General features: G+C 36.5%; 1 protein-coding gene across 2 annotated transcripts in view; it reads right to left on the minus strand.

Moving 5' to 3' along the window:
* Positions 1-27,130, minus strand: part of LOC103092827 (cytochrome c oxidase assembly protein COX16 homolog, mitochondrial) — a 145,376-nt gene that overhangs the window by 78,900 nt on the left and 39,346 nt on the right. For both annotated transcript variants that reach the window (XM_007472916.3, XM_007472918.3), the window contains exon 2: positions 22,454-22,525. In XM_007472916.3, the coding sequence (XP_007472978.1) occupies positions 22,454-22,525 (72 nt within the window). The remainder of the gene's footprint in view (positions 1-22,453; positions 22,526-27,130) is intronic.

Here is a 27,130-nt window from a genome sequence, read left to right on the forward strand (position 1 = left end):
TTTAAATATTGAATGATGACATGCCAAAATAAATGGTATGAATACCATTTATTCATTCAAGAAAGTGGGAAGTCTTTCTTTGACTCTCTCATGACCCATGTGACCTATCTGTGAGCAAGTCTTACAGTCAATCAATAAACATTAAGTCCTTACTGTGAGCCAGATCCTGTTCTGAGTGGAAATATTAAGAAAGGCAAAAGACAGTCCCGTCTTTCAAGGAATTAATGGTCCAATGGAAGAGTTATCAAGCTAACAACTATATACAAATAAAATTTAGGCAGGATAATCTGGAAAAAAAAACAACAGAGAGAAAGAGCTAGAATTATGAGGAATTATGAAAGTCTTCCTATAAAATTGAAGATTCTATCTGGGACATGAAGGAAGACATGGAAGCCAGGAGGTGAAGCTGAGGAAGGATAGAAATCTAGGCATGGGGGTGGGGGGTGGGGGGGGTGGGGGGAGAAATATACTGAAAACGTCCAGAGTCAGGAGGTGGAGTGTCTTATGGGAAGTACAAAAAGGAATGACTGGAATCAAAGAGTACATAGATGGAAGTAAGATATAAGAAGACTAGAATAAATTGTTCTCATCTGCCCTTCTGCTGGGAGAAGTCTTCATATGCCTGGGGTAGACAAGCCCTTACCTCACCTATGGGCTTGAGGTCTATCTGGTCTATCAACCTGGTTTAGCCTGGCTGTCAAGATGGTTTATGGCCCATGCTACAGCTTCTTGGAACCACAGGTAACAGCTGGGTGGCAGCTAGACACCAAAGGAGGATGAGCAGTCCTGAAAAGGGCTCAGCAAGCCCTAACACCAGAGGTACTAATCTTAGTAGTATAAGGATAATTTTAGGGTTGTGACCTAATCTAAATTAATTTTGGTTGCCAGGAAATATTCCAAATAAAATAGCCAAGTCAGCTTGGAAATTTATGGTGGTTTAATTAATACAGAGGGAAAGAATTAAGTAGAGAGAGAGGAAAAGGTATAGGATTTCTCCCGCCTGATCTGTGCCAGGGGGAGTTCAAAGTCCTCCACCACAAGGTCTTTGAAGATTAGAGGCTTTTTTCTAAGAGGGTAGTGTTTGGAAGGTAAAGGAGGAAAGAATCAGCATAAACTCTGAGAGAGCTCAGAGAAGATGCCTCACTTGAACTAGGTTACTAGGATTCTTCCAGTATGGCATCAAAGAAAACTCACCACTAACCCGGACAATAGCTGCTGCCACTCCAAGATGCCAGAACACTCAACACACTGCCACCAGTCACCTCTCTGCCGCCAAAGAGGCCAAAGACGCGAAATACATAGATGGTTTTTACATCACTTTCCTGTGTCTTACATGTATCAATGGTAGCTTAAGCTTGACTTAGGGACAGCCCAGGGGTCTGTTGTTTCTGATTTGTCATTTGCTAGCACATGTCTGTCATAGGCCATCCTCCTAAATATTTAATCCTTAAGTATGGGTGTAGACATTCCTGTTTTTGTTAGACTAAGTAGGGTGGAGTAATCTAAAGTTCACAGTAGGAAACTAGCCATTAGATAAATGTAGTATGTATCCATAAGACAACCAAATCATGCAATGATCAAACCCATGAACTTGGCCACATTTGTTTTATACTAATAAGTTAACTGCTCACACACATTCAACATCATGCCATCTTTCTTTGTGATGCAGTTTCCCTCTCTAAAAATATAAAGTTTTCATTACCAATGTTTCAAAAGCATGTACAATTATTATTTAATGTTTTAAAGAATTTAAAATCCTAAATCCATCAGAATTTAGCATCACATAATGGATATATGAACCTATAGTCATTTTGAGGGTCACAGGATACACTAATTCACAAAGAAACTTCTAAGAGCTATTAAATAAATACTTATTTCAGAATATCAGAAGCAAAATGGTGCAATGGAGAGAGAACTGGGTTGGGAGCCAGGGGACCTGATTCAAAGCTAAGCTTTGCCACTAGCTGTGTGATTTTGGTCAAACTTACTAATCTTTCTTGGTTGAAGATTCCCCATTTACAAAATGGGGTGGGGGAGGAAGAGTCACACTAGAAAACATCTTGAGTCTCATCTGGATCTTTATCCTGTGATCAGAGGATGCAGCACAGGTTTTCATTGTTAATAATCAGGTCAGTTCTAAGGCATGTGGAATTTAAATTTCCTCATGAAATGAGGAGGAAATTGAAATTGTGCTCAATAAAATTCAGAAGTACAATCTCTTCCCTGTCTCTCAGTTAAAAAAAAAGTGATATGGAGAGGGCTCCTTCATCAATTTCAAGAATGCTCAATGGTGATATTAAAGGGCATGGCCCTTGGTTTACAGATGGCCAAGAGTCGATTCCCCATGGAGGTGGACATGGTCACTGTGGATATAAATGACTTCTTGTAAGTAAAGCTGACTCTCTGATGACTGACTAATTGGGATTCAGAGGAATGAGATCTTTGTAGACTATTTTCATTTGTTGTTCAGTCATGTCTAATTCTTCCTGACTCCATTTGGGGTTTTCTTGACAAAGATACTAAAAAGGTTTGCCATTTCCTTCTCCACCTCATTTTACATGGGGAACTGAGGCGAGCAGGGTTAAGTGACTTGTCTAAGGTCACACAGCTCTCTATCAACTGTGCTACTTAGCTGCCCTTTTGTGAATCATATAAACAAACTAACAGGCAAACTCTCTTTCTCTTGCTTCCTTTGAGAAGACAGTCCAGTACACAGCAGAGTGGACTTGTGTTCAGGGGTAATTTGGAGAGGGGACGCATTTCTGCTCATGTAATGTTTTTCCCTTTAGAAGCAGTTGGTGTTGACTTGGGGCACAAGTACATGACAGAGCTAGACAAGTATTTGCACAGTGTCTAAAAACAGTTCATGAACAATGTTTGTGGATTTCGACTTCTGTGTTGAGAGGGGATTCTGAATTCCCTAAACAATATGATCCTAGAATCTAGAGAAGGAAGCTTTTCTGCACAGGAATGTCTCCTGGGTAATGAGAGTCTGCAAATATGAGAGTTTCTAAATTTAAACTTTTTATACAGATAAGGGAATTTCCTGATTCAGTTTGCTTCCTACAGGAAGAAAAGGGTTATTTACATAATGCTGTGCAGCATCTTCCTTAGATAGTGCAAGTGTGGTGGAAGAAGGTAATTCATATTCTGCAGTTTATGGAACTGAATTGAGTTCTGAAAGAACTGACCACAAGAGAGAGGGAATTCACTAGAATTTCAGTATGTGGCTTCAATAGAAAACCCAAATGGTAACCGGCTTTATTTTAGTCCTTTATGTATTTTCTGCAGCTATTCACAGGCTTTTATGAAGTCTATATTTTATACATTTTCTATGGAGTGAAATAATGGCCATCCTGTACCTAATTCACATCTACCACTTTCAAGGATTATACAAAAGCTAAGAACTTCTTTTCCCCTACATTCCCCACATTTGGGGAGATCTAGACATGAGATATACTATCAATCTGCTAAGAGATTTTTCTGAAGAAACTCCAAGAAGTGATAAGTCAAAAAGAGAAAAATAATCCTTTTAGAGTCATAACCTTAGGAATGGGTTTGGTCCAGGACAGCCCATATTTAGGTAGGACAGACTCAGATTCAAGGCAAACCATATGTGTAGGTTTCCAACCCCTTTAACATTTTCATCCAGGTGAAATTTAATTTAAGTAAATGCCAAGGGCAGCCTTGAAGAGAAAAAAAGGAAGACAATACAAAAAGACAATATATAGGCTGAAAAGGAGAGAAGGGGTGGAGGTGGGGGGGTTAATATAAGTGGACTATAAATAAAGATAGACCCTCACTAACTGATTCCAGGAAAACATCTTAATGAAATGACATGATAGAAGAAATTCATTATAAATGTTATAAATGGTTCCCTGGACAAATGATGTAATGATAACACTTTTCTGACTTCATGGTAGTGTTTAATGATAACTTATTATTGTATAATTTTGAAATTACATTGGTCAGGGCAACATTATAGAGAACAAGCCTATATGGGATGCCAGTCTTTTTTGGGTGTGGGGGTGGGGAAGGGGTTAGAGAAGCATGAACTTCTAAATCTTTCCTTCTTCCCATCTCCCCATAGGCCATTCCCCTCACCACAGATTCAGCCACACTTTTTCATAATCAGTATATTCCTGTCTTAGGGAAAGCAATATAGTGTGATGGAAAGAGTATTGCATTTGATGTCAGAGGGCTTGAGTTTGCATCTTGCCACTTAACGACCTATGAAATTTCAAGTTCTCTTTGTATATCAGATTACTGTTATGTTTTTTCAGTTATGTCCAAATCTTTATCATCTGATTTGGAGTTTTCTTGGCAAAGATACTACAGTGGCTAGCCATTTCTTTCTTCAACTCATTTTATAGATGTGGAAACTGAGGTAAATAGGGTTAAATGACTTGCCAAGGGTCACACAGTTTGTGTCTGAGAATAGATTTGAACTCCAGAAGATGAATCTTCCTGACTCTAAGCCTAGCATTCTATTTATTGTACCACCTGGCTGAACTCAGGTGCCTACCTATAAATTATAGGAGTTGAATCAGATGACCTCAAAGGTTTTGTGATTTTCCTTGCTCCTCACTCCTCCTCCTATTTTTATATAAATATTATTACTCTAAAAGGCAAAAAAAATAGTCTTTTTTATATAGTCTTTCCTTCACCACAAAAACCCATCAAAAAAAGATATCCTGTTAAATAATACATCTCATACCCATAATGTAGATACAAACCTCATGAATACAATCTCACAAAAAAAGCAATAGGGAGAGAACCAAGTTTGTTCCCAAGTTCCTGCAATCACAATAGAGTGATCTTCACCAAGACACCAAGCTTTGACTTTGGCAGACTTTGCCAGTGTTCACAATAGCATAGTATTTAGAACTTTCCCAGTATCACCACATAATTGTGGAGTGTTCCAAGCTAGGACAGAAATAGATGTTAAATATTATTTATCATTACAGCCTGAAGTCACCCTCTTCTACTCAGATAAGACTGGTAAGAGTCCCATGTCAAGAAAATAAAACTAAGTTTTATCTGCAAAACCCAACTCTAAATTGCTGGGTACAGAAAACTGGTACCCTCCGTGGGTGATATCGTCTTCCATTCCCCTTTTCTATTGTCAGAAAAAGAGCTGAGTGTTGTAAGAAAGTACTAGCCAGGAGGTGTAAGATTAAAAATTAATATCCACTACTCCAAGTATTATATTTTATAAGATTTATTGATAATCACTTGAAAAGGAAGAAAGTGATTGCCTGAGTAGAGCAGTTTCCCAGACTGTGAAAGGAAGAGAGCGCAAGAGGGCGGAGTTACTAAAACTTTTATCTACAAAATGTAAAGATGTAATATGGGGATGAAAGTAGGATTCTGGGAAATGAAGTTTATAAATAGTTCTTGACTGATTGATTGATTGACTAATTGATGCTATAGTCTTAGCCTTTTTTAATAATTAGCTGAGTAAATCATATTAACTTTGTTTACCTTTCTAATTCTAATTGTTCTTGGCTACAAAATAAGGGAATTGCCTAGAATTCTATGATTGTTAACACTGGTGATTCTTCTTTTGAAATTGCTTGTTCATATCTATTGATTACTTTTCCACTGAGGAATTCTTTTCACTATTTTCTAGGCTACACTCTTGACTGTCCTCTGGACTTTTTCAGACATGCTACAGAAATCTCTTTACCCCACAATTTCACTCCTTCCCTGTGGTCTCTATCTGGCTGGTTCCTTCTAGCATCTTCATATTAAAGAGGAAGCTTAGGCCAGATATGAGTTCATTCCTTTCAAAGATGAACTCTTGACTCAACTTTCTTTACCAACCCTGTGCCCAGCACCTTCATCTCCATTTTCCTCCTCACTACAAATGCTTTTCAGATTCCTTTTTGTGGGTTGTGTTCTCCATCAGAACGTAATAAGCTTCTTGAAAGTGGAAGCTAGTATTTGTTCCCTCATCACTTAACACAATGCCTGTTTAATAAATAGTGTTTAATAAATGTTTGCTAACTTGATTTTTTGATCTCATATACCTGTTAGTTGTATACATATCTTGGATATGAATGCCTTATCAAAGATATGTGATACAAGAATTTTTTTCAGTCAATCACTTCCTTTCTTGTATGATATGCATGAATTTTGTTCATATTTTTTCAATCTCATGTAATCAAAATTCCCTGGTTTTTTTTTGGTAAATGCCTCTATCACTTACTTGGTTAAGAATTCATATCCTATCCAGAGCTGCAAAATGTATGTGATCAGTTCCTGTTCTAATTTTTTTATGGTATGATCTTTGTCAGGTCATATGTTCACTTTTAATTTATCACAAAAAATGGTATAAGATGTTGGTCCAAATATAATTTCTTCCTAACTACTTTCTAGTTTTCCTACAAATTCTTATTAAATGAGGAGTTATTTCCTAAATAGTTCATGCTTTCTAGTTTATCAAGATCAACCTGAGGAAATTCCCTCCACTGTTACCCATTTGACTAGCATGGACCATGAAAAGCAAGTTGAAAACACATCTGAAGTCCCAACAGCACTGACCCCACAGATTGCACCAACTATTTCTTCAATTCTGACAGCTGAGAACACTCTAATCCAAGAACCTCCACAGGAGATTCCCTACTCCCAACATTTTATATTCCAGATCAGCAGACACTGGAACACTGCCCTCTATATCCACACTTATTCTGTACATCACCCCTTCCCCATCCCCATGGACCTGTGCCATTCTTCTGACCACCTCAGTATTTCTTTCATGGGATTCTTCAAGTAAAGACATCAGGCCTCTACAAAAAAATAAACAAGGTAATCATTCACCTGCTTTGGAAAAGACTTGCCTTAGCAGCCCTGAATAGGTCTCTAGACTCATGCTTTCATGTATTCATTTGACATCTCTTTCTCTTGGTTGGATATGTCAAAATAAACCAAGGTATTTTTTAAAAAGTGATTAGATAAGTTAATTCTACAGTGTACCCAGTCATCTCAGATGCATGATTTCATTCAAGTCCATACAGATGCACTACAAAAACCAAAATCTTTTCCTAGCTGTCAATGACTTTATACTTTCCATCTCAGAAACCTTGATAATAAATGTCACTAATTATTCTCAACAAGGTCAAATCTCATCACATTTTCAAAGCTAAAATTATTTTTAGCTATTGGAGAATTAAATTCCCTTTTTAAAACTAATAATTCCTTATATTATCACAGTATCAAGTGTGATAAAATAAAGCTAGTACTTTACGTTTTACCTTTCCTTAACACTTTCCTTGCCATTTATATGCATTAGAACTAAAAGTCTGATTACACCAATCATTGAGTCCTTTCCAGCTTTAAACCCTATGAACCCAAGTCAAACTCTAAGAAGTAAATATATTAATTTACTAGTGCATGATGGAGAATCTTTATATTTTCACAGGGGACATTATTCAATTTTATCTCAATTCTTTGGAGGACAAATTGCACCAAAATTATTTTTACACGTTATCTTGGGCTACTTGACTAAAGAAATGATAGAATGTGGATAGGCTGTATAACACATTCTTCAGTCTTTCAGCTACTTATCCATTATGATCAATTTTAGAGCATAAATATGCCTAAAGGGAAACAGGAAGAAGAGAGGAAAAATTCTATTCTAGATGTTGTTCTATCCCTCCCTTTCACCATTTCCTTTCACCATTTTCATTCTGATTTCATTTCTATGATCACTCTTCAACTACTTTTGATCTAGAAGGCTCTCAAGCTAACTGAGAAGTATTTTCAGATCTAGAAAAGAATCTTAAGTATCACTTTTAACCTCATCCTAAATATAGCTGATACTTCTAAAGCACAATGGTACTGTTTCTTGCAGCTTTGATTCTGGTTCAGTCAATAAACATTAAATGCCTACTATGTGTCAAACACTTTGATAAACACTAGATCCCTTTATTACAAGTCTTTAGAAGTTGCTTAGTTCCAAGTCATAAGATCAGATAAGAAGGGTCTGTGCTCTTCTTCCCTCCATATCTCTTAAATTATACTAAGATGTTTTAAGTATATTTGCCAGAGATACAAGAATGGTTCAACATTAGGAAGACAATGAACTTTAATTAATCAGAATAAAAGTCAAAACATTCAAAACTACATGATCATCTCAATAGATACAGAGATCTTTAGCAAAGTATAACTTTTTTATACTTAAAAAAACCTACAAAAGGTAAGCATAAAAGAACCTCCTTTTTCCAAAAAAATACAGGAGTGAAACAAGGATGCCTGCCCTCTTCACTATCATTTAATATAGTTCTTGAAATACTAGCAAGAAGCAAAGATAAAATAAAAGAATTAAAGGAATAAAAATAAGTAAAGAGGAGATAAAATTATCTCTGTTTGCTGAAAATATGATAGTTTACATAGGAAAACTCCAGGGACTTAGCAAAAATGCTAATTGAGACAATAGCTTTTGAAAAGTTGCAAGTCAGAAAAAGAATTCCCTCCTCCAAAAAAAAAAAACCCACCAAATTTCAATACAATAATAACAAAACACAAAAAGCAATATTAGAAATGTAAATCCTATTCCAAATAACAACAAAATGCATAAACTATCTGAAGAGCAACCTCCCAAAGCACACAAAAGACTTATATGAATTCAATGAGAAAGCATTAAAGAATTAAAAAAACAATCTAAATAACTGGAAGCATATTCAGTAATCATGATTAGGCTGTGTCAGTATACACAAAAATGACAATTCTAACAAAATTAATTCATACTTTTAATGTAATGCCAATTAAATTATCAAGGGAATATTTTACAGAGCATGATAACATAATAAAATTTATTTGGAGAAACAAAAGATCTAGAATAGTAAGGGAAATGATGAAAAGAAATATTGAAGAAGAAGGAACATCACTTCTAAAACCTCAAAGTGGTATCATCAAGCAGTAGTCATCAAAACCATCTGATACTAGTTAAAGAATAAAAATAGATCAATGGAATAGAACAGACAAAGGATATTCAGCAACAACAGAACTCAATAACCCAGTGTTTGATAAAAATAGAAATAAATTACCTAGAGAGAACTCCCTATTTGATTTTTTTAACTACTAGAAAAACTAGAAAGCAATCTGACAGAAATTGGGCTTAGACCAACAGCTTATACCACATTTCACAATATAGTCTAAATAGATACATGGCCCTAATATCAAAAATCATACTATAAAAAAATTAGAAGGGAAATATTATATTCTGAGATATATTTAACTCAAACAAAAGTTAGTTAAATATAAAAAATAACTTTGATCTCTTGAAACTGAAAAACTTCTGCACAAACAGTATTAATTAATATATCTAGGATAAGAAAAGAAGTGGCAAAATAGGAAAACAATCTGTATCAAATTCCTCTGATAAAGATTTGGCATTCAAGTTACATAAGCATTTAATAAATACACATGCACATATGTGTATATGACCAATAGCCATTCCCCAACAGATAAATAGTCAAAGGATATGAACAGTTTTCAAAAGAACTGCAAGTATTGACAACCACATTAAGAAATGCCAGAAATCACTACAATTTTTTTAAAAATCCTGAGGTTTTACTTTACACCTTGTAAACTGCAAAAATGACTCAAAATAGCAATAACAATATTGGAAGCATTGTAGAAATACAGGCACACAAATACTTTGTTAGTAGAGCTGTAAAATGGCACAATCATTTTAGAAAGCAATTTGGAATTAGGCAAATTAAAAAAAAAGTCCATACTCTTTGAACCAGAGACTCCATTACAGGCCTTATACTTCCAAAAAGTCATGGACAAGCAAAATGTGCCTATATATTCCAAGATATTTATGGCTGAACTTCTTGTGAAAACTAAGAATTAGAAACAAAGTAGATGTCCCATCAATTGAAGAATAGCAAAACAAACTGTGGTACATGAATGTAAATAATGTATATAGAGAAGCATCAAAAGGATTCTATGAACTGATGGAGAGCAAAATAAGCAGAGCCAAGAAAATAATATGCATAATAATTACAACAATGTTAGTGGAAAGAACAAAGACATGACACAAAACCAAAAGTAAATATAACACAATTATAAAAGATCAAGTGGAACCCCAATGAAGAAATTAGAAGACACCCTGAACCTATCCCTTCATGGAGGTAGCAGGTTCACAATTATTACATAATCCACATATTTTGGACTTTTTAAATGTATTGATGAATTGTGCTGACTTTTTTCTTCCTTTCCAAAAAAAATACTATTTTTCATATGAGATAGTTCTTGGGGAAAGGGAAAGGGGGAAAGATACAAGGGATAGATACTATGGTGTTATAAAAAAGAATATATGAACAAAAACTTAAAAATAAAAGAAATTGACTCAGAGATTATTAAATAAATTGACCCCCAGGATTAAAGGCAAACATGGTTAAAGTTTATAAGTGTTGCCTGCTGTTCTTTGGTCTGGAGTCCTCCCTGTGAAGATTATGTCATTGATGATATAGAAACAAGGCATCTTGCAGGTGAAACTGGAAACTGAAGAGGCAAGTCTAATGCTGTGGGGTGGGCCAGCCTCCTACAGGGGATGGGGTCTTGGAGGTGGGATGGTGTCAGTGAAATGATGGATGGGACACAGCTTTCACATTCAACCCTCAGCACAGATTTCACAGGATAAACTGTTCCACCTTGGCTGAGACCTGGCTTTATTTTATACCCTCATGATCACACATCTACTTGGCACACAGCTTCATTCTCAACATACATGGAACCTAACAACAGACAGGAAGCCTAGGGAGATAGTCAATGAAACATTGTTGCTAAGAGCAGGATCTGTGGGTAGAATCAACATGACCCAGATATAGGTTAGGGAATTCAGAGCAAAGATTTTCCAGAAGTTCTTATGCCTAGAAAAGAGGGTCCTGTCTAAGTGGGTATATAAGAATCCTTAGGTTTAATTTTGTAAGTGGGCTGTCCTGGTAATATCCTGGGGGGGACAGAGTGGGACATCTGTATTAACCCTGAAAGCATATTGCTCTCATCTATTTTTTTCCTGGGGCTAAGTAAGAATAATAATCATAGCAATTCCAAAAATAAGGAGATGTTAATAATGAAAGTCGCTTAGGGGGGTTTCAGTGAATGTTTCCATCCTTTCTGGGGACTGCTTTGTAGTCCCCGGTTTCCACACAGACCATGTCAAACAGTGTGAGCTTTGATGGCTCCTGGCATCTCCCCCTTTTTTTGTTTTTTAATTGAAGTGACTTCAATTCATCTTGGGCTTGATGAAGGGTAGGACCTAGCTATGGATGATGACTGTTATACAGTCAGTCAGTGTTCTTCACTCTATACTGCCCCACACACACACCTCTGAACAAAGTCACATGAATTCTGCAAGCATCAAGTCTTCTGTCTATTCATTAGAATGATTGGGGGGGGGGTATGAGCCCCACCCCGAATTTCACTCCATAGTTGCTTCTGAGCTTTGAAAGTGACTCTGACTCTTGCCTGATAGGGGAGTCAAGAAGGAGACTATTTGGACACACCCATAGTCTCTCCAGGAAGATGGAGACACAGTTGGATGGCAAAATAGAGGCTGTGCATTTCTTCTATCTCTTCACCCTTACATTCTGTACTAAAGAGGAAGATGAAAAAGTCAAGTGGCTCTAATTCTAAATGGAAAAGGAAACATTCAATTCCTCGAGTTCTATTGATTCCTTTTGGTAGCTAAAAATCAAAGTCTCTTGGGGGCAGTTGGGTGGCTCAGCAGATTGAGAATCAGGCCTAGAGATGAGAGGTCCTAGGTTCAAATCTGGCCTCAGACACTTCCTAGCGGGGTGACCCTGGGCAAGTCACTTGACCCCCATTGCCTAGCCTTTACCACTCTTCTGCCTTGAAACCAATATACAGTATAGATTCTAAGACAAAAGTTAAAGGTTTTTAAATTTTTTAATTAAAAAAAATAAAAGCAAAGTCTCTTAAGCAACAAATATTTGGATCATCCACATAACAGTCAAAAAAAGTATAACCCTTCCATCCTAGAAGAAATAACTTCCTTGTCTGTGCCCCGTTCAGAATTTCCCTCTGTTCTCTTTTGTATATTTTTTAATGTTTCATTGCCATTTTATTTATCTTCTTTTTTAGCATCACTATCACTAGCAACCTTCCTTCCTTCTCCCCTTTTCCAATATAGAAGTTCTTCCTTGTAACAAGTAAATTTTATCAAGCAAAACAAATTCACATATTGGCCAAGTCAGAAAACATATGTCTCCCTCTGCACCTCTAATCCATCACTTCTCTGGAAGCATGATTAACACCAGATTTTGGCACTGTGGTTAGTCATTGCATTGATCAGAGTTCATAAATCTTCCAAAGTTGTTTTTCTTTATAATGTTTTAATCAATATATAAATTATCTAACTCTGACCATTTTACTGTACATCAATTCATATAAATCTCTCCTGCGGCTTCTGCTTTTGTCTCTTGGAGGCTTGATGTGAGGACCCACCTCAGTCCTTCTCTCCATCCCCTGGTATATCCCTGACAAGCCCCACCTGACTACTGGAAAGCAGGCCAGTTTTATACCTCCCAAAGTACCCATCTGCCCTATCTCTTCTCCTAGGACAGTCACCTTCCTAGAATTGGTTTTGTTCTCTGCTGTGGCTCTGACAGGCCAGGACAGAGGTATTGCTGACTTCAGGCTCCATTTATTGAAAATCACTCTGGCTGCAGCCCCCTTCTGTGGGGCCTGACCACAATCCTCAGAGGCTTCATGCTGTCTCATTATGCAGTGCTAGACAAGATGGAGGAGCTTCCTGGTGTTGCTCTTTGATTTTACTGACTGATTCATTTGGTGTTCTTTTTGATCTTTGCTAGGGTGCTTCTCGGGGAAAGTGAACATGAATGGAACATTTCACATGGCCACTTCCCCCAAATATCCTCAAGCAACTGTAAATTGCCAAAGAGCCACCAATCAAAATTGGTAGAAGATTATCCTAAGCCAATGGAATCACAAGGATGGACTAAAAACAACCTACTAAACAATATTAATATAATTCATTTTCTTCAAAATAATTATGGGCATAGAGTCCTGACATAAAATGTGGATGCATTTTTAAGGACTAAGGATGTCTTCCTTTGCTAATAAAATGAAGACCAACATAGTCACTACTTATGGCCTTTAGCATTTAAAAACATCACAATTGTATGAAATAATGTGTTCATTTAGATTTGGAAATTAATTATTAGTTTCACTAGGATCTTATATTAAATAAGAAATTCATGCATCAGAATTATGGAGACACTGGAGGTATATAATGTTTTGCTTCTGGAATTAGATTTGACCTCTTAAAATAAAGCCAAAAAAATCCTTTTTACTTCTATTGCTTGTTAGTAAAGATCCTCAAAGTTAATATGCTACTCAGCTTACCAAATATATTCTAGGGAGCAATTTATCTTGCCAAATAATTAATTCCCACTTCTGGAAGATGGGTACTTTCAAATCACATCTTATAAACAAGAAAATTCAAATAAAATTATCCTAGGAACAGAGAATATTTGTCCCAACCCCTAATGACATTATCCTATATTTTCAACAAATCAATAAACATTTATTAAAAAAAAAACTACTGTGTGCAAAACATTAGCCTAGGCCAATGATAACGAACCTCTGGCATGGGTGCCAAAGACAGCACACAGAGCACTTTCTGTGGGCAGGCAGCCAGCTTCCCTACCCAAAGTTCATTACTAGAAAGGCAGAGGTACTCAGGTGGGGCTGCTCCCCTCCCTCTCCCCACTGCACTTTATGTAATTTTTAACAGAGGGTTAAGGTGGGTGGCTCACAGGTAGCAGAGCTGGAGGGGAGCAGAGTGCTCTAGCCATTCCCCTCCCCCCTCTACACTCCCTGAGGACATTCCTCACTTCACTGGCCCTTCTGCCTAGCAGCCCAATAGGAGCACTTTCTCCCTCCTCCTGTGTGGGGTGAAAAGGGGGGGGGCAGGGCATTCCCAGCACTCAGTGGAGGGGAGGGGCACAGCACTAGAGGTCAAGGCAGGGCCTGGTACTCCATCTCTAAAAGGTCCCCCATCACTGGCCTAGGTGACAGCTAAGATAAACAATTTAGGTAAGACATGATCACTGCTCTCATGGAGCACACAGTCTAATGAAATACTAGATTTAAGAAACTACATAGGCATAGATAGTGATTGTAAAAAATAATACTAGATAAATGATGTCATAGTGGTTAAATCAAAGTGCTATATGAGGTCTGACAGGGGAATGGTGATTACTGATTCAAAAAAAAATTCCTGAAAGTGACTGCACTTGAATATGATTTCAAAACACAGGCAGAAATTTATTTATTTATTTTAAAAATATTTTTCCATATTTATATGATTCATGTTCTTTTCTTCTCCTATTCCCTCCCCACTCCCAGAACCAATAAGCCCTTCCACTGGACTATACAAATGTTATCACTTATACCTTTTTTTCACATTATTCATTTTCAAAATAAAGAAATCTTTTAAAACCAAAACTCCAAATCATATACCCATATAAACAAATTATTTTCTTCTGTGTTTCTACTCCCACAGTTCTTTCTCTCAATGTGGATAGCATTCTTTCTCATAAATCCCTTGGGATTATGTTGTAGTAGCAAAGTCCATTACATTGGATTATTCCACAATGTTTCGCTTTCTGTGTATAATGTTCTCTTCGTTCTGCTCATTTCATTCTGCATCAATTCCTGGAGGTTCTTCCAGTTCCTATGGAAATCCTCCAGTTCATCATTCCTTAAAGCACAGCAGTATTCCATCACCATCATATACCACAATTTGTTCCACCATTCTCCAATCAATGGACACCCCTCATTTTCCAATTTTTTACCACCACAAAGAGCACAGTATTTAAAAATATATAAGATTTTTAATACTAAATCAAAAGAGAGGGTGAAAAAAAAAGGTTCTTTCAGTCAAGTGAGCAGAGCAAAGAGAGACAGAGACTCACACCTGCAGCACTTTACCAAAAGTACAAGCTCTGAAAAAAGAGCCCCACAGATGTAGACTCTAAATGATCACCCTAAAGCAAATATCAATAATATGGAAATGGGTTTTGATCAAGGACACATGTAAAACCCAGTGGAATTGCACGGCTATGGGAGGGGGTTGGGAGAGAGTTAAGGAAAGAATACAATTCTTGTAACCATGGGAATATTCTAAATTGACTAATTAAATAATATTTTTAAAAAAATTTTTAAGAGCCCCACAGCATGGGTCTCAGGCAAATTTATCTCCTAAGCATCCTTACATAAAATGAGGACGTAACTTAAATGGATGCTGGGAATATAGCTCAAGTGTTGCAAATTTTCCATCTGCACACTATGAATATTTTTGTACAAACATTTTTCATTATTATCTCTATAGGGTACACACCTAGTAGTGTGATTGCTGGATCAAAGGGTATACATTCTTTTAAAACCCTTTGGGCACAATTCCAAATTGCCTTTCAGAATGTTGGGATCAATTCACAACTCCACTAGCAGTGTATAGTGTCCCAATTTTGCCACATTCCCTCCAAAATTTATTATTTTCCTTTACTGCCATATTGGCCAATCTGCTAGACATGAGGTGGTACCTCAGCATTGTTTTGATTTGCATTTCTCTAATCAGGAGGGATGATTTAGAACACTTTTTCATGAGATTATTGAAAGTTTTGATTTCTTTATCTGAAAACTGCCTATTCATATCCCTTGACCATTTTTCCACTGGGGAATGGCTTGACTTCTTGTACATTTCACTTAGTTCCTTATAAATTTGAGAAACTAGACCTTTGTCAGAGATTTTTGTTATAAAAAATTTTCCCAATTTGTTGCTTCCCTTCTAATTGGTTTTGTTTGTACAAAATCTTTTTAATTTAATGTAATCAAAATTATTCATTTTACATTTCATAATGTTCTCTATCTCTTGCTTGGTTTTAAATACTTTCCTCGCCCACAGATCTGATAGGTATGTTATTCTATATTCATCTAATTTACTTATAATTTCCCCCTTTATACTTAAGTCATTTGGCCATTCTGAATTTATCTTGGTAGAGGGTGTGAGATATTGACCTAAAACTAATTTCTCCCATACTGTTTTCCAATTTTCCTAGCAGTTTTTGTCAAATAGTGGGTTCGTGTCCCAAAAGCTGGGATCTTTTGGTTTATTGAACACTATCTTGCTGAGGTAATTTACCCCTAGTCTATTCCATTGATCCACCTTTCTCTCTCTTAACTAGTACCATATTGTTTTGATGATCCCACTTTATCTGGTACTCCTAGGCCACCATCCTTCGCATTTTTTTTTCATTAGTTCCACAAGCAGGAATTTAGCAAACATATAATCCAAGACTAGGGAACAACAAAAGCAAAGAATACTGAAAAAGTGTGAGGCATATAAAAGGTTGTTGAGTATTTATCACAGGGTTATTAAGAGATACATGTTTTATAAACTTTAAATCACTATATAAAGGTGAATTATTACTATGATCATCATTATTAATAGTATTAATATTACTGCAATTTGTCTAGAGCACAGAATACATGGAAGAGCATAATAGGAGATAAAAGAAGTAGGAATAGTATGTATAATAAGAGCAGTATAAGATATAGCAATAAATCTCACTTGGAATATTTATGTATTGCCTTATAGTTTACAAAATATTTTCACACAAATTAGCTCATTTGAGTGTCATAAAAAAAACTCAGGAGACAGAAAATGGCTTTTTAATTAGTATTCTACAGATAAAAAACTGGCTCAGGGAGATAGGATGAGTGTCTTATTGCCCAATGTAATACAGCTAATAAGTGGCAGATCCTATATGAGAATCTAGGTCTTCTGACATTTGATCCACATTCTTTTCTTCCTTTTCTTTTTTCTCTTGATAAATTAAACTTTCTCCTCCCTTAATTTTTTTCCTGATTCATTTTGTTTTACTGTATTCATTGATTCCACATAACCCCCACAGTACTTTTCCACCAAAAAAAAAAAAGTAAGTAAAACTCTGATTTAGTGACCATGATCTTTATTCACTGGTTCTTTCTCCTCTACCTAAAAACATATTCAAGTTACTACTATACTAAAAAACAAAAAGTATATTCTTGGCCGTTCCAGCTCATTCACCATCTATCTCCTTTCTTTCTACCAACGACTTGAGAAGTTGTTTACACCCACTGCCTCCAACTGTTCACTAGCTACAGTCTCCACACACCCCTCTCCCCTACAATTAAGCTTCTGTCCCACCCATTCTACTTTAAGCTGATTTCTCAAGTATCACTACTGACCACCTAGTCAACAAATCCAACAACCTTTTCTTGGGGGGTGAGGGGATTCATTTTTTCCTTCAGTATCTGACCCTTTCCCCTATACTGGAATAGTCCCTCTTCCTTTGGCTTCGGTCAGTATACTCTTCTGGCTCTTCACTTATCCCTCTAAACACATCTCTCTGTCCTTGGTTGGATCCTTCTCCTCTCCCAACCCTTTCATGTGGATGTTGCCCAAAAGCCTGTGCTTGGCTCTCTGCTCTTCTCTCTCTCCCCTCTCTCCCTGGCACCTCATTCATTCCTCTAGTTTGTATTGCCACTTCTATGTAACTCAGGCCCAAATAGGTGTTTGCAGATCTCACTTCTATTTTAGGCTTCAGACCAGCAACTCATTCCAGCAATGACTCAAAATAGAGGATTCCAAAACACAATTTATTACCTTTCCCCTAAATCTGCTCCTCTCTCTGACTTCCCTATTTTGTTCAGTGGAAACGCCATTTATTTTGCTTCCCAGATTCAAAACCTTGAGGTTATACAGGGTGTCCCAAGCACTATGAAGCTTAAAACTGCACTAAGACTTTGAATATATATATATACCAATGTAGATTAGCAACTTCTTTGGAACTTACAGTCTTAGAGAAATGCCTGGGGCATTGAGGTATTATCTTTGTTCCCTCTCCTTCGCCTCTTATAGCCCATCAGTTACCAAGTCTTACTGATACTGACATTACAATATTTGTCCTATCTTCCTCCTCCACTCTATTCCTAATGCCATCACATGAGTATAGGTATCTATTACTACCTACCTGACTACTACAAATTGTCTTCCAAAAGATCTTTCTACTACCCCTCTCTTCCCATACCCTCCAATCTATCCTTAATATATTGTTCAACATAATTTTTGTTACATCTTTATCTGTTTATGTCATTCATCCACCCAGAGATGTTTGGGCTCCCTCTTGCCTCAAAATCCTTAACATGGTTTTGTGAAGCCTGGATTTAGCTTTCCCCTGATTGTAACAATAAAGGTACTTAGTTCTTCCTTTATTGTAAAGATTAAATTGTAATCTCCTGTCTATTTTGAGATTTTAATCCCCAAAGTGTAAGCCCAGTATTTAAAGTAGATCTACCTATTTTAACCACAAAAAAGTATGAACTAACCACAAAAAGGTGTGAACTAACCACAAAAGGTATGAACACCCATTTCATACATTGAGTGGGAGGTCTGTGACCCAGTGTGAAGGAGTGGGCAGTCCTGGAAAGGAGCGTCTGCTGTAATTGGTAGTTATAAAATTTAGGGGAGGTGACACAAGAGAAAAAGGTCTTTAAATAGTGGAAACAGAGACACACAGAGAATATTCAGTCACTTGGAGTTGGAGTGGAGGATGATCAGTCACTCGGAGTCGGACTGGAGGACAGTCACTCGGTCTTGGAGTGAATACAGTCACTTGGAACTGGAGGGAAGACAGACACTTGAAGAGAGACTGGAAAACATTCAGACTTGGAGTGAAGACATTTGTCTGTGGAACTGGACCCCTGGAGGAGCTCGTGCAGGAGACCTCAGACTGCTTTCATTTTAGATGGTCAACAGTGACCGTGGTGAGTGTAAAGGCTGACTTCTTTCCTTGACCTTTCTGGAGGTATGAACCTCCAAGAAAGGCCCATCATCTTGAGACTCCTTACCCCTTACTGGTGCCTTAAAGTTTCTAACTGGTTCAGAGGAAGCCAGAGCTTTCTCTTCTCTCTCTCTCTCTCCCCCCTTTTATCTCTTCCTTAAATCTTCCCTCTATTGTAAAATAAACTACCATAAATTACATTTTACTTTAGTAATTCATTTTGGGATTTAGAAATTAAATCCCTGGCAACAACCAATTAAAAATATTCAGCACAACCATAAATTTAACAGTATACAAGGTCTTCAACTGGCAATATTTAATTCCACTCAGTGTTCTAGTTAGAGCAAATTCTTCTCTCTAAGCTGGTCTATGTTCTCTTACTTCTGTACCAATACACATATTGCATACTCATACTATACCTTTTCCCTAGGATCTGTTTCGTTTTAACCAGTCCCTTTAAAGCCCAACCCAAATGCTACTTTCTCCAATAAATCCTCCCTGAAAAAAAAATCTTAAAAATAGATAAAAAAATTAAAAAAATAAATCCTCCCTGATTCCTTGTTAATAACAAACTTCTCACACTGACCTCAGATAGCATTTTGTTTTTAATTCAAATATTCTTATCAAGTAATATTGTGTATTGTATTTATCTCAGTTTTGCATCCTAAACTCCTACTAGACTGTTAGCTTTTTGAGGAGAGAGATAATCTTCTCCAACTTATATGCCACAAAAGCTTAATAAATATTGGCTTAATGCTGAGTGAATGAATTTAAAGTTTTCTTAGCTTGCAGAACAAATATGGTTCCATTCTCAAACCCAAACTTTATTTTCTAGCAATGTAATACTCTTCAGTGGGCCAGCTTGTTAGGGTACTGTCTGTCCTGGTTTTCTCCACAAATTGCCTATGCTCATGAGTGCTAAATACTTTGGAAAGGAGGAACTCCAAATCCTAAAAATCAGGTTCAAATATTTCAAATGCCCTCTTCAGTTCCTGAAGCACATGGTAGGACTTGCAGAGAAATTTTGGGAACCTGTGTTTGATTGAATCAAGTTCCTGGGTGGAAAACTGTTTGTGGATCTTTGAATGAACCACCCCAACAGAGTCAGAAATTTTTTCAATGTCCCTGAGTGGTAGTATCTTCTCAGCATCATTGTTGACTTCCTTGTTATTTTACTGAGCCCCTTTCTTGTTCTTCCCTTTGGCTTTCTTATCTTTCTCCTTAGTATCTTTGTCCACAAGCCCTGTATCTTTTTTGCCCACTTCCATCCTTAGCCTGTTCTAGTCCTTGCTTTTGTTCCAGATTTGTATCTACTACCAGGATTTGAGCTACCTTTCTTGGTGTCATAAATCTGATAATGTTCTTAATATAGGAGAAAGTCTGTATTGCAGCCATGGTAAAAATATATAGTTGGGTAAGGATTTGCCATAACACAGTATCAGTTGTAAAAGGTATAGCTGTTATGAAAGCCATTATATTTGATGTAAGGCCTATAGTATCCATAAGAACAGTAGTCACTGCACTATACATTATAGTATATATCCAGTAACATTCAATGGCTGAGAGCACAACTCGTCCACAGATTATCTGCAGCATCATCTTCTGTTTCTTTTTCACTATTTTCTTTCACTGTTTTGGGAAGAAAAAGACCTTTTCTGGGGTGCCAAGCTGTAATAGAGACTCCTTTAACTAGGGTATTTAAGGTAAGGGAAATACTGAAATGGTGACACTAGGAAACAAGGTTAGAGGAGAAACTGGGATTCTCACTCCTTCCCCCCACCCACTTCCTGTTTCTTTCTGTTGATCTTAACAGCTTTTAGGAGATGGTAAGTTAACAGCAAGTTTCAATAGACTGATTTCACACTATAGTACTGTCAAAAGAGGATTTATTTTAAAGGAAGTTAGGGAGTTAGGATAGGGCAGAGGGAATTTAAGCTTTCCCTAATCTATTATAAAATTCAATATAAGGAAGTAAGGTTGATTTGTCTCTGAGGGGATATTGTTAACAAATTGAAAAGGATCTTCACGGGGGCAGCTGGGTGGCTCAGTGGATTGAGAGCCAGGCCTAGAAATGGGAGCTCCTAGGTTCAAATTTGGCCTCAGACACTTCCCAGCTGTGTGACCCTGGGCAAGTCACTTAACCCCTATTGCTTAAAAAAAGAAAAGGATCTTCAGAGATATGCCCCAATCTTTTCCAAGGTTGTTATTAGCCAAGACTTCAGAGTATTTGTCTGCTAGCTCCTTCTCTCACAATCCAGGAAAGCAAAAGTAAAGTTTCATATGTTGACTTTCTTAACTATCTCCCTCACCAAATTCTTCTCTGGAATCTTCCCTTCTCTCCTTGATTGACAGTCCTTCAAGCTTCCATTCCTTGCATCTGCTTGCAAGTCTCTCTGTTGTGGTAATCAGTTTCTCACACCAATAATAATAAAGTTTGTTAAGAAAGTTTCATAGAAAGAAAAACAGTGAAGCATCCTACCTATCGGTGTTATAGACATCAAATGTACATCTCAGGATAAAGGTACAGTGATCCCTCACCTATCACAGGAGTTACATTCCAGAGACCCCCAAGATAGGTGAAAATCTGTGAAGTAGCAGGAGAGCAAACAGACTGATATTACAGTTACTGAGCCAATCAGCATCCAGGACACAGAACACAGTGCTGTGGTTGGTCACCTTTCATTCCATAAGCTAATAGTGTGCCCTGTACAATCTCATGCTTTTGCAAACCTGCACAAGCAGTAGTGGCATACTGCATTTCCATTGCGTATAATATGGTATTCATCCACAAAATCCCACAATATATTGCAAAAACTCCACAATACAAAATGTGATACTTAAAAAAAAAAAACAAAATCTGTGATAGAGTGAAAACGTGATAAGTGGACTGCGATATAGCGAGGGACAACTGTACATAGCATTCTTATGTAAAATTTGGTCTGAATTTTGCCATAATTTCATTAAAATACTTATGTACAATAGCTACAAAAGATATAAAAAATCTGTGATTACTTAAACTATCTATATTGCTGGACTGGTTTAATGGACTGTTTAATTAACTAAATATTAGGAAGTAAAAAAAATGTCTTACATTCTTTGGTCTTCACTAAAGTCTAACATCAACTCTGCTGAGGCTTATTTTGTACCAAAATACCTTCATACTTATATTTTTCAGTAAATAGAGTACAGAATTGCTGAATACCTTAAAACACATCATAAATCTTTACAATGACCTTGTATATGATAGCTATTGTCATTTTAAAGATTAGGAAATAGACCCAAGGCTACCCAGTGACTCAGAAGAGTCAGGAATAGAAACCATAGGCAATGAGACATGATGCTGCTTGGAAGGAAGTTAGCAAGGCCACTAAGTCCTTGATAAAAGAAACTGTCTGTTATAAAAGCAGAATTTCTGATATTAAACACTTTGGTCACTTTTTTTTTTTTGCAGTAAAAAAGAACTAAAATCTAAGGGAATGCCCATCAATTATTCTTCCCATAGTAAACAAATGCTCAACAAACACACAGTCACCTCCAATTACAGCTCTTTTCCAACAGATCACTCTTACCTTGACCTTCACAGCATCATAACGAATTTGAGAAAACTCACGGAGACCAAAAGAACCTCCAACAATGAGTACCTAAAACATGAAATAAAGAGAAAATATGGTCAGAAAAGTAGAATAAAAATCTCTGCATTTCTGATCCTAAATGGCAGTAGAATCAAAGCCCCTGTAAAAAACCAAGAAGAAAAATATGATTGGTTTAAAAGACAAGAAGAACATATAGGCTACTACAGCTCCAGTTAAGTTTTTTGTTTGTTTGATTAAAACCTTACCTTCTCTCTTAGAATCAATACTAAGTTTTAGTTCTAAGGCAGAAGAAGTAAATTGGGATTAAATGATTCACAAAGGGTTACACAGCTTGGCAGTATCTGAGGCCAGATTTGAACACAAGACCTTCCAGTTAAGTTTTTATCCATCTTTCTGCCTTGAGACTGTCCCTTCAATTGGCTATTATGTAAGATCATTTGGAAATGCTCATAGATTAGGTATATACTTCAAGGGGATCAAAGAAAGAGGAAAAGGGCTCATACATTCAAAAACATTTATGGTCACTTTTTTTTGTAGTAAAAAACTAAAATCTAAGGGAATGTCCATCAATTAGGGAATAAGTGAACAAATTATAGCATATGAATTCAATGTAATATATTGCATTATATTTTTTAAATTACAAAAGGAATGAGTTCAGAAAAACCTTAGAAGACTTGCATAAACTAATGCTAAGTAAAGTGAGGACCAGAGGAACAAATTATACTGTAAAATTCTAAAAACAAACATCTCTGAAATATTTAAGAACTCTTATCAATGTAATGATCAAACAAAAATCCAAAAGGTCATTGATGAAGTCTGCTACCCATCTTCCAGGTGATATAGTCAGGATTCAGAATGAGGTATATAAATTGAACATGGACAATGTTTTCATTTTTCTTTTTTTCCAGTGAAAGTGGAAGAGAAAATACATGCTTCTTAAATGAAAAAAAAAACTTTTAAAAAACCCTTTTTTTTCAAAGATGCTCTGAGAGCAATGTAAGAGAATCAAAAATATTATGAAAAGTCACCTAAATAGAAAATGAGGTTAAGAAACTTTCAGAAGAAAATAATGTATTAAGAACTAGAACTGGAAAAAGGGAAGTTAATGATTTTCACAAGACAACAAGAAATAATAAAGCAAAAGCAAAATAATGAAAGAAGAGAATATGAAACATCTTATCAAAAAAACAACTGACCTAGAAAATAGATCAAGGAGAAATACCAAGAATAGCTGGACTCCTGCAAAGTTATAATTACAAAAAGAGTTTAGATTATGCTCCAAGAAATTATCAAGGAAAACTGCCTAGAAATTCTAAAAACAGAGGATAAAATAGAAATTTAAAGAACCTACTGATCACTACCTCAATGAGACCCAAGGATGAAAATGTACAGGCACATCATTGCCAAGTTCCAAAGCTCCCAGGTTAAGAAGAAAATACTACAAACGACAAGGGAAATTTTTTAAAATAATGTGGATCTAGTCAGAATAACACATCTTAGCAGTCACAACATTAAAAGAACACAGGACATGGAACACAGCATTTCACAGAGCAAAAGAACTGGGCTTACAACCAAGAATAACATATCCTGCAAAAATGAGCATAATTATAAAAGGAGATAAATGGATATTTAACAAACTAACGAGTTTCAACTATTCTTGGAGAAAAACTCAAAACCCAGCAGAAAGTTTAAACTATAAGAAACATACGAAGGTAATGAAAGACTACTGTGTGCATTTAGTATAAATTTTATCCCCTTATTCCACTTGAAAACCCATCTTTTATCAGTATCAGCTCCATCCTTTGACTACCTGTCATGCTGGAGTATGGAAGGGGGCTGGTGGAAGTCCCCCCACAACAGGTGCATGGCAAAAAGATAGAACATGGAGCTTAGTTGAGGTTAAGCCTGTCCAATCAGTTTCCAGGAGTGGCAAAAACTGGCTTTATAAGAAAGGGGACAGAGGAAGTTCTCTCTCTCTCTTGTTGGATACTCTGTCACTCTCTCTCCCTTCTCTGGAGACACACATTTGCTTATAGCCTCCACTTGCTTGTAGGTCAAGCCAATGCAGCACAAGGTGGAAACAGCTTCTAAAAAAGTGTGACCAGGTGAGCATGTGCCCCCCCCAACTCACTCTCTCTCTCTCTCTCTCTCTCTCTCTCTCTCTCTCTCTCTCTCTCTCTCTCTCTCTTTCTCTCTCTCTCTCTCTCTCCCATAGTTATAAATTAATATACAGTCTCCAGAGAATTTGAATCATAACATTAATCATAAGCAAACCAAAAAGTACATTTTTTTATTCTGGTATGGGAAAACGTCATCCAGGGAATAGCATTGTTGCCTGGGTATTTTGAAGGGTTGGGATGGATGAAAGACTCAAGGTTGAGGGAATGTAATGGAATGAGCCAAAATGGTAGTGGAATAGACCAGGAGGAGGCAGGATGTAATGACTATCTCACATGGAGGAGGAACAAGTGGAGGACCTGCCACTGAGCAAGGGAGGAGAGTGTGGAGAGCTGGGAGTACTAGAACTCAACTCTCATCAGACTTGGGATAAAGAGAGAACAATATACATGGTTAGAAGGGTAAATTTTTTCTTAATGTACATAGAAACAGGAGGTGTAAAAATGGAGATTTGAACTCTGGACTCCATTCCCCAGAAGTCCTTGCTCACTTCCCAAAATGCCTTGTAACCTCACCTGGGTCAAGAGCGAGATGGGGTATTTAACCTGGTTGTAAAGGCTACGTGCCCTCTTTCCTACTTCCACTTCGGAGCAGATGCGTCTCTCATGATGTGAGTGAAATTGAATTGGGCCTCTCGGCCCACCTAGCACGTGCCTTTCTTACTTGTATTTTCTTAAATTCTCAACCTTTAATAAACCTCTAAAAATATAATACTCCTTGCAGAGAGAAACTAATTTCTACCTGCCTCAGTTTCCCCCCAAAATTTTAATCCTTACAGAGGAAAGGGGGTTGGAATAAAGAGGGACTAGAAGTCCCCTTAGAGGACTAAGGGAATAAGAGAACTTTCAAAAGGTGGCTTAAGAGAAAGGAAGACAAGGCAATAAGAAAAGAGAGAGAAGGGAGGGATATCTAAAGAGAAGTACATATTGAAAAATGGGAAGCTATAGGGGATAGGGGAATCAAGAAGTAGAAGGGCAAAGTTAGGGGATAAGGAAGGGATTTTGGGAAAAGTGGAATGACAAAATAACTGGAAACAACAAAAATGCAATGAATGAGAGAAATTGCTGGATGGATTATGATATTTGAATGTAATGGATTGTATTATACTATTGAAATAACAAATATTGGAAATAAAAAGAAAATAAGGGAAATATATTGAGATGAAAAAAGAATAAGAAAAATACATACCATGATTACATACAGCCAAAAAATCAAGAAAAAGAGTATCCAAGTAAAATAAATGCAAAGGGAACTCAAAAGCAGAGGGTGTTTATATTAGCATACATATGTAATTTACAATTTGCAATTTGTGCTTTTGCACATGATCTACTTTATGCCTTTGTTTAATGGTATTTTTTGGTGGGTTACTAAGTTTGTAATAAAAAAATTAATTTTTAAAAAAGATGTTCTTAGAATCTGGGTATTTCACATACAAATCTCCTGAACTGAAATAATCTTACTTGCTTTTCTAAGAAGGCTTATGAAAATCTCATGGAGCAGGCCTTAAACATCTTAGAAATTCTCTTCTAAGAGAGAACTTAAACATCTCTTCCCTCCACATCACTAACACTGCTTCTGAAAATACTTGTATTTTCTTGTCCTTAAGCAACTTAACTGGCAGTCTATGTTCTAGACTTTACTTTTATATACTTTCTATTGCCAGAGAAATAAATAAATTCTTTTTAAAGAATCTATGAATGAATATACAAAGCTCATTCTTGTCTTTGAGCTCTTCAAAACAGGACCTTTTTGGATTATTTCTCTTTATTATATAACTGTTTATACAAAAACACTGCAAATATTAACAGTAAATTTCTGGTGAAGTTTTTATTATTGATTCACTACAAAATGAGTATTTCAACCATCTGAGGTTTTTATATTTACTAAATAAATAAAACACTATAAAAAGCCCAACCAGTTTGCATGTCTATGAAATTAGCATAATTCCAAACCACTCTATACAACTGCTACTTTGTAGGTGGGGGATATAACAGAGAATTATTAAATTAAAAACCAGTACCTTGAAGTCTTTTCTAACTGACTCATTATATAATCAAAGGTTCAGATAATTCTCACACTCTTTCTTCTTGAAGCCTCATCCAATTAATCGAAAACGTGGATATGATGCTCGAACCCATAAGAAGACTATTGTTAATAATATTGTTTTAATAATGAAATCAATGGTTAATTCCACCACACTGTGGTCACATTCTTACTCTGCATCTTTTCCACACGAAATGCAATTTGTACTTTCAGTTCATTCAACAAACATCATCATTAATGTCCAATGCTGGGAAAAGAAATTTTAAAGTTTAAAGATACAGCTCCTACCACTATGGAGCTTACAATCTGGTAACAACATGGAAATAACTACAGTTAAAATGCATAATTGGTTATTTCATCAATGTAAGGATGTCCTTTATTGACAGACTAGAACCCTTCCACAACTTGGAAGTCTTTCTTTATGAATTACTG

The sequence above is a fragment of the Monodelphis domestica genome, chromosome 1 (assembly GCF_027887165.1).
Source record: "Monodelphis domestica isolate mMonDom1 chromosome 1, mMonDom1.pri, whole genome shotgun sequence".
NCBI classification, from domain to species: Eukaryota; Metazoa; Chordata; class Mammalia; order Didelphimorphia; family Didelphidae; genus Monodelphis; species Monodelphis domestica.